At 35.7% G+C, this 9,233-nt stretch overlaps 1 protein-coding gene, 1 non-coding gene and 1 pseudogene across 2 annotated transcripts; all 3 read left to right on the top strand.

Moving 5' to 3' along the window:
* Positions 1-327: 327 nt before the first annotated feature.
* On the top strand, positions 328-398 carry TRNAG-GCC. Its single transcript has one exon. It is a non-coding gene; the product is annotated as a tRNA-Gly (tRNA).
* Positions 399-1,663: 1,265 nt separating this feature from the next.
* On the top strand, positions 1,664-4,598 carry LOC110718633 (annotated as a pseudogene).
* An 839-nt stretch (positions 4,599-5,437) lies between these two features.
* Positions 5,438-8,826, top strand: LOC110718631 (LEAF RUST 10 DISEASE-RESISTANCE LOCUS RECEPTOR-LIKE PROTEIN KINASE-like 1.2). Its single transcript, XM_021897512.1, has 5 exons — positions 5,438-6,526; positions 6,876-6,932; positions 7,095-7,343; positions 7,529-8,484; positions 8,582-8,826. The coding sequence occupies exons 1-5, from the start codon at positions 5,722-5,724 to the stop codon at positions 8,633-8,635; spliced, it is 2,121 nt and encodes a 706-aa protein (XP_021753204.1). The 5' UTR covers positions 5,438-5,721; the 3' UTR covers positions 8,636-8,826.
* The last annotated feature ends 407 nt before the right edge of the window (positions 8,827-9,233 follow it).

Raw genomic sequence — 9,233 nt, 5'->3', positions numbered from 1 at the left:
TCAATTAATATTTGCTCAAATTCAGTTGATCTACTCAAAAATTGATTTGAGAAGTTCACGAAGTACCATTATAGCCTAAACAAAAATGTCTAAATTCAACAGACTATCATTTATTTTAGAGGTGATATTGAGACAACTTCAAGATCATTCAGGAAAAGTCAACTTGGTTAAGCTTGACTCAACTCACATAATCAGCACCCTAATATCAATAGTTAACAAACTTTTTATTTAGTATGTGTAACAATAATCTTTATTACTTCCTGAGTTTATTATAGACAGACAAGAAACAACGTTCAATATAAAATATATTGGCATAACAAACAACAAGCACCAGTGGTCTAGTGGTAGAATAGTACCCTGCCACGGTACAGACCCGGGTTCGATTCCCGGCTGGTGCACAATCTCATAATCAAGCTGTGATGAGCTTTGCGCTCTTTGTGGCAGGTGGGTCCGCCACAATTCATCTGACTTCCAGATTGAATAATTGCGCATCTGAGCTTGATTTTTTTATTTTCTGAAAATTAGACAAAGGGGATTTAAATTAAAGCTTGGATCTTCAAACACGACTTCTCAAAACAAAAAAATTACAAATTTTATTTTTTAGCTCCAATAATGATTAAGCTAAAAGATAGGGAATTTTCTAAATTACAGGCAAGTCTTAAATTACGACCATTGAAAATCTCTTAGTTTTCCTTTATGTAAAGTATAATTTTGTATCCCTTCAAAAACAAAAAAAAAACGTATTTTTATAAAACGTGATTTACTTTCTATTAATGTCAACCAAAGAAACATTTATATCATACGTTTGTGGCACTGTGGGTGTTGAATATTGATGGTCGGTGCCCTCGGTACGATGGAAGAGGCCCACAACATTGTGATGGAAACAGAATAGGAAATTATCCCCTGGTCAAAAAATTGACTACGGAGTAATAAGCTAATAAAGATGCGGATTAGATACAAATTCAACCATAAAATGTGGAAAAGTTGGCGTATTGAACTAGGAGGAAAGTAATATGTTTTGGGGATATATGCTGGAATTTAGTCTAATAATTATAAGTCTATAATCATTCATTATCAAAACCTTTAAGTACGTAATGTATATTATTCAGTTCATAGGATAATTTTGCACATAAACCTAATAAAATAACGGTACCACCATATTATTCTATTTTGATCATTTATTCGAATGAATCACAAGAACCATTACAAATTACAAATATGAAAGAAGGGTTTTGAACGAGTGAGTCCCAGTTTCTCTTCATGAGAAACACTTTTGTTTCTCATAATGGCATTTTGGAAAATGATGTGATGTTTTTTACCGGTGGGGACCGTCTGTCAATTTTGGGTGCACCTCTCATATCTTGACACATACTCTATAAGAAACAAAACTTGTTAATCAATAGGAGAAATAAGGAATTACCCGTTTTGAACATATATAACCTGTCATACATAGGCCATCAATCTTTACCATTTAGGTATATGCCGTAATATCTATACCATAGAGTAGTGTGAACAGGTTGGTTATCAAGGGCGGCGCTCAAACTTTTGGGCTTGAACGTTGAAAAACTTACAAAAGCAAGTCAATTCAAGTCAAGTCTTTTAATATTGGCTTCTAGCTACTCCTAATTCCTGTGATTTCAGTTTCCACATTCCATAGAATGCTTAGCACGCTAAGAATACTGCAACATTTCATGCTTCTATAAGCATCAATATTTGTATTGATTGTTTTCTATATACACAAATATAATATGGCTTATTGTTGTTGCTTTCTCCTACACTTTCTCTTCATAATTACTTTGATCGTCTTCTTAGCCTTTTCACCGTCTAATGCTGAGAATCCAAAATATGCAGCTTGCAAAAATTTATTATACTCATGTGGGGATATCAAAAATGTTGGCTACCCGTTTTGGGGAGAAAATAGGCCCAAATTCTGTGGGATTCCACAATACAAGCTTCATTGTAACAACGATGAACAAAAATTTCCTCAAATGTCTGTGTTTAATGGCAGCTATATTCATTTAAGTGTTCTTAATATCAATATATCTTCCCACACCATGGTTTTTTCCCAAGATAATTTGTTTGATAATTGTAATTTGAAATATTTGAGTATAGGACCTTTACTTTCTACATTGAAGCCAGAAGCTGGTTACACGAACGTAACCTTATTTTATGGTTGTAATAATTGTACCTCGAGAAATCATCACTCCAACAGTTTTTCCTGTAACAATAGCTCCTTCGAGGCCAGTCACAGCACCAATGGTACTGCTTATTACTTTGGTAATAGTCGTAATACATCAGACATCAGCAGTGGAGGTAAGCGGTGCTCGTGTAAAAACAATGCTACTGTTGTGGTGGATAAGAGAGTGTTGGATGAGCTCAAAGATAGTACAAATGCTAATGCATCATTGAAGAGTATTTTAACAAAGTGGCCAATTCAGTTTGAGTATATGGGGAACTTCACAGCCTGCTCCAAGTGTGAGAAGTCTGGCGGCAAATGCGGGTCACCAAAGGATGAGTCTTCGAATGAGTTTGTGTGTTACTGCCGACATGGAATCCATAAATTAGTGTGTCCTAAATCAGGTCCGTTTTTATTGTTGTTACTCCCTGCTTCCTTAAATAATAGTCTCATTTCTGATAATTTTCTTTTTTTAAAAAAAAAAAATTTGGCTTCTGGCAGATAAAAAGTTGGACATAGCTCTGGGATTAGCTGGTAATATGAGTAAAAAAATTTAATTTAGCCAAATCTTTTGTACTTGTAGTTATTATACAGAAGTATAGACTAACACATGCCATCTCAACCAACCAACAGGCATCGGAGGAGGTATTTTTGTTCTTGTAACATTCATAGCCATATGGTTTCGGAAGAAGAAGTCTGGTCACTCAAAGTTCAGAACTCGGAGTGCCTCACTTGACAGTAGTGCATCAGACCTCGAAAAGGGAAGCAAACTCTTTGGCGTGCCACTCTTCTCCTATAGTCAACTTGTAGAGGCCACCGGAAATTTTGATCAATTAAACGTACTTGGCAGTGGTGGATTTGGAACTGTTTATTATGGTAAGCATAAATTTACATCAATCATCCCAAACAAAACATTCAAGTTTACTCATTTTACTAAAGAACTATTGTCTGAATTTATCAGCCCTTGTCTAAACATGTTATGAAACATAATTTTCGTTATTTGAATTTATTTTTGTAAGGTGAAAAGAACTGACCCTTAATAATGAAAAAATATGCATATAGGGAAGTTAAAAGATGGAAGAGAAGTCGCAGTAAAACGCCTTTATGAGAAGAACTACAAAAGATTAGAACAGTTCATGAACGAAATTCAATTACTCACTGGTCTGAGACACAATAACCTTGTGTTACTCCACGGCTGCACTTCCCCTCATAGCAGGGAACTCCTCCTTGTATATGAGTATGTGGAAAATGGAACAGTAGCTGATCACCTGTATGGCGAAAACACAAAACCAGGATTACTTCCATGGCCTGTTCGACTAAGAATTGCAATCGAAACAGCCACTGCACTCTCCTACCTCCATGCTTCAGAAATCATACACCGCGATGTTAAGACAAACAACATTCTCCTAGACAGCAACTTCAGTGTCAAAGTTGCTGATTTCGGGCTTTCTAGACTCTTCCCAACTGATAAAACTCATGTGTCAACAGCACCACAGGGGACTCCAGGGTACTTAGACCCAGAGTATCACCAGTGTTATCAGCTGACAAATAAGAGTGATGTTTACAGCTTCGGAGTAGTCCTCATCGAACTAATATCTTCTCTGCCTGCAATCGATATGGACAGGTATAGACATGAGATCAACTTGTCTAACTACGCAATGAACAGAATCCAACGCTGTGCATTTGATGAGTTAGTAGACCCACAGCTCGGGTTTGCATCAGATTTCAAGGTTACAAGGATGACTATTTTGGTGGCAGAGCTCGCGTTCCAGTGTCTGCAGCATGATAAAGAATTCAGGCCGTCAATGGAAGAGGTTTTAGAGGCTCTCAAGAAGATTGAAAGTGCGGATTATGAAGCATTGCAGGCAGAAGAAATGGTACATAATGCTGCAGAGGAAGTTGTGAAAATGCATGTTGGAAACACACCAATGCTTTCCCCTACGGAAGATGATCATGCAAAGCTGTTAAGAAATCATCAGCTAATTCTGTCTTCACCAATCTCAGTGATAGATAAATGGATCAGTGGATCTACTATATCGAGCAGCAGCAATTAAATTGTTAGGATTTTTTTTTTTTTTTTTTGTGAAAAATCAATCAACTATATCTTGGTTGCATAAAATTGCTCAACATAATATGATTGTATAGTGGTTGGTGCGCCTAACTTTTGCTAAATTTTGGTGAATCTTTGTAGTTTTTGGCAGTGGTAACACAATTTAAGGGAGTCAGAAGAGAAATGATAGGTTTTTGGAGGTGTTTGGATTAGAAAGGCAGAGATAGATTATAAAGGCTAAAACATTATTTGAATATTTGGTTGGAATTAAGATTATTTTTATAGATAGAAAAATTTGTCAAAAACCACCTTATATAGAACACAAATATTGTAACAAATCATCTTATAATTACTAGCTTTGCTACCCTACCATCCACCCTAACCACCCTCCCAACTTGAAAAGACCCTTCAACACAAAATCACGAAACGAAATTAAAGCAAGTTATGTGAATAGTGCACAAAGTCAAAGTGTATCATCTAATTGTGGAATTGATTATTTTAATTTTAATTTGGGCTACATATACTATAGACTATTTGTGTTTGGTTAACATGTAAGAAGGAAAAAAAGTTCCTAGCTAGAAGATTGTTGTAAAATTTCATAAAATGCAATTTCGTAAGAAATTATTCTTTCTTATTTGTAATTTAAACCCAAAAAAAATATATAACACTTTTATTGTACCTTATTGGATGTTTATAGGACAATTTTAAAGAAGGCACTGGATTGTGTAGTCGTTCCTCAAACCATCACAAAGAAAGCCTGACGGATGCACAAACACGATATAGCCTAGGCATGACACAATAGTGTGCATGTCGGGTTGTGGGATGGCTTGAGTCAATTATATTTAGTAGAAGGACGACTAGGTATGGCACAATCCGGCCTTGCACGACAAAGCTAAGCACATTAAGATAAGTGAAATTTGGCTTAAACACATATGGTTGGCATGATGACACATGGGCTTGGGCTGTGCACGAGCTAAACTTTAATTTTGAAAATTTTGATATGGCACAAACGTAGCTCATAAGCTAGGCCTAAAGCACATGAGCTCAACACGAGGCACAATCTATAACCAATTAACCATATTGGTACAATATCACCCTATTATTCTTGCTTATTGTTATGTTTAATACTTGATGGTTCCTTTTTTTCAGATTAATTAGAAAGGTACACGAAATATAATATCTTGATGGTTCCGTGAAGTAAAGTATATGCCATAATTATTACGAGTATTGTATTTTCTAAGCCACATAAATAGTGTGATTAGATTAGGACGGTGCTCAGAGTTTTGGGTCAAGTCTCTAAGTCTTTGTAACAAAATGCCAAAAAAAAAAAAAAAAAAAAAAAAAGTCTTTGCATGTTCCATAACATTCATAGCACGCTAAAAAAAAAAAACAAAAAAAAAAACTTATCATTTCATGGTTCAACACACATAAATTTCTGTAAATTAACTATACATATACACAAAATAGAAACACATATATAATTTTCCTATATTTCATGGCTTCCTATTGCTTTCTTCTACACTTTTCCTACATAACTTTGGTTATTTTCTTAACCTTTTCGTTGTGTAATGGCCAATCTCCACAATATGCAGCATGTTCTTTAAAATTCTCATGTGGGAAGATCCGGAATATTGGGTACCCATTTTGGGGAGACAATAGGCCCAGTTTTTGTGGGGATCCAAATTTGAAGCTCCTTTGTCGCAACAATTCAAAGTACCCTGTGCTGAATGTATTTCAAGGTCATGTCCATGACTACGCCAAGTTAAGTGTTCGTCGCATTAACATGTCTTCCCGCACCATGGTTTTATCCCAATATGAGCTACTCGGTCATTGCTATTCAGATTCGAGTAATAGAGCGTTATCTTACTCCACATTATTGAAGCCATTAAGTGGTTGTAGCAATATAAGATTATTCTATAATTGCAAAAACTGTAGTGTGTACAACACTCACCACAACTCTTTTAGTTGCAATAAAAACAACATCGATTATGTTGGTAATAACAACTCCTTTGATACTGCTTATTACTTTGGTAAAAACAAGTCGTGCACTTGTAGCAACAATTTTACTTTTGTGGTGGATACAAAAGTGTTGGATGAACTTAAAAACACAGATGCCTCTCTGTTAACTATCTTTAAAAAGAATCCAACAATTAATTTAGAGTACACCGCGAACTTCACAGCTTGTTCCAAGTGCGAAGAGTCTGGTGGCAGATGCGGATCATCAGGAAATCTATCTGAGGATAAGTTTGTGTGTTATTGCCGAGATGGATATCATCAGTCACTCGTGTGTCCAAAACCAGGTACTTTGTATTTAAGTATATTAGTCCTCTTGATTTACCCTGCCCTGAATTTTATCATCGCGCTTTATTTATAAAACTTAGCACTAATCTGCCAGTAACAAGAATATCACTGCTATGTACCTAAGTTGTGAAATTGCTGCAACTCAAGCAGAAGAAATTAGTACAGTATATGTTTGCCTAATTGCCTGTTTTTAGCATGCATCTGTAGTAACCTAGACAGGTTATTAAATGACTGATATGAGGTTATACCAGCACTTACCTAGCGTGTTTCCTTAACAAGTTCATATTCATTAGTTATACATAGCTCGATCTATGTTGCCATATTGACATTTCATTTGCTTATTTGCAGAGAACAAGGATATTGGTATAGCTAATCGTCAAAAGAAAAAGAAAGATTTTGTCATAGGTAAATTAAAACAGTAAATATCTGTTACTCACTGTGAGAAACGTTTTTGTTCTTATTTTGTACTTTGTACCTTGATATAAATTAAAAATTCTCTGAATTAGCCAATTCCATTTATTCTTATTTTGTACTTTGTACCTTGATATAAATTTAACCAATGATCAGGCATTGGAGGAGGTTTACTTGTTCTTGTACTAATATGCATAGCCATTTGGTACCGGAATAAGAAGATGTCTGATCACTTGAAGTTCAGAACCCGGAGTGCCTCTCTTGACAGTAATGCATCAGACGTCGAATTTGGAAGCAAATTCTTTGGCGTGCCACTCTTCTCCTATAATCAACTTGTAGAGGCCACTGCAGATTTTGATCAATCCAATGAACTTGGCAGTGGTGGCTTTGGAACTGTTTATTATGGTAAGCATGAATTTGCATCAGTCTTACAAAAAATCTTGTAAAATCCGATAATTTTATAATAATATAATAAATAAATGAACATGAACATATTCAAGGTGAAGAGAACAAAGGCTTACGTTATTCAAAACTTATTATTGTCTGTAAAATGAGCCTGAGATACTAATTAATTAAAGTTTTACCTGTAGGGAAGCTAAAAGACGGAAGAGAAGTAGCGGTAAAACGCCTTTATGAGAAGAACTACAAAATATTAGAACAGTTCATTAACGAAATTCAAATACTTACTCGTTTGAGGAACAATAACCTTGTGTTACTTCACGGCTGCACTTCCCATCACAGCAGGGAACTCCTCCTTGTATACGAGTACGTGGAAAATGGGACGGTAGCTGATCACCTGTATGGCGAAAACACAAAATCAGGATTCCTTCCATGGCCTGTTCGACTAAGAATAGCAATCGAAACAGCCACTGCACTCTCCTACCTCCATGCTTCAGACATCATACACCGCGATGTTAAAACTAACAACATTCTCCTTGACAGCAACTTCAGTGTCAAAGTTGCTGATTTCGGGCTATCTAGACTCTTCCCAACTGATAAAACTCATGTTTCAACAGTACCACAGGGGACTCCAGGGTACTTAGACCCGGAGTATCATCAGTGCTATCAGCTGACAAATAAGAGTGATGTTTACAGCTTCGGAGTAGTCCTCATTGAACTCATCTCTTCCTTGCCTGCAGTTGACATGGAAAGACACAGACTCGAGATCAACCTGTCTAACTACGCAATGGACAGAATCCAACGTTGTGCATTCGATGAGTTAGTAGATCCAAAACTTGGGTTTACATCAGATTTCAAGGTTCGAAGGATGACTATTTTGGTGGCAGAACTCGCGTTCCAGTGTCTGCAGCATGATAAGGAATTCAGGCCATCGATGGATGAGGTTTTAGAGGTTCTAAAGAAGATTGAAACCGCGGATTATGAAGCATTGCAGGCAGAAGATATGACTAATAATGCTGCAGAGGAAGTTGTGAAAATGCACAATATTAACCCACCATTGTCTTCCCCTACAGAAGATGATCATGCGCAGCTGTTGAGTAATCATCATCTAAATCTGTCTTCACCGATCTCAGTGATAGATAAATGGGTCAGTGGATCTACTATATCAAGCAGAAGCAAGTAAATTGGAATTACTTTTAAAATAAATTTGTTAAAAGAACTGACCAACTGTAGTTTGGGTGCAGAAAGCAGCTTTAAATTATACGGGTGCACAAGGCAACATCAACTATAGTGGTTAAGGCGTTGCGCCTAATGACATATCGCCATTATTTTTGTTAAATTCTAGTGAATATATGTTCTATTAGGAAGAGACATTGCAAAATCCCCTCAAATTCAATTAAATGTAACCTTTTGAGTTATTATTTTAACCGTTCACGTACAAACTTTGACCTTATTCTCTAAAAAATATGAGTATCTTCGCAAATATATATTCCTGCTATAAACTTTTACGAAGTAGAAAAGCCCATAAATTTTTTCTGGTAAAAACATGCATGTTGAAGAGTTCTACTATTCTAGACTTGCTAAGTTGTATAGTTCTACTTTTCCGTTATTGACAATGTCATGTACTTCTATATATAATCATCTCCATCAACCACCAGCTATGATTAATAATTAATCAAGGCTTTTCAATTCATTTAACAACTCGTTAACTTATTAACAAAATCAGAAACGCAATTAAAATATTCAAAGTTTACTTAATTCTATACAAAAATAATACTGTACGAAGTATAAGAAGTAAAAGCAAGATTTTAATCAAAAAGGTCGGCCAGAATCAAATGTGTTTTGCATTGTGGAATTGATTCTTATAATTTTAATGTGTTGCATTGGGCTACATTA

This window comes from Chenopodium quinoa, unplaced genomic scaffold (assembly GCF_001683475.1).
Source record: "Chenopodium quinoa cultivar QQ74 unplaced genomic scaffold, ASM168347v1, whole genome shotgun sequence".
Classification (NCBI taxonomy): Eukaryota; Viridiplantae; Streptophyta; class Magnoliopsida; order Caryophyllales; family Amaranthaceae; genus Chenopodium; species Chenopodium quinoa.
This window is presented reverse-complemented; position numbering and strand designations above follow the sequence as displayed.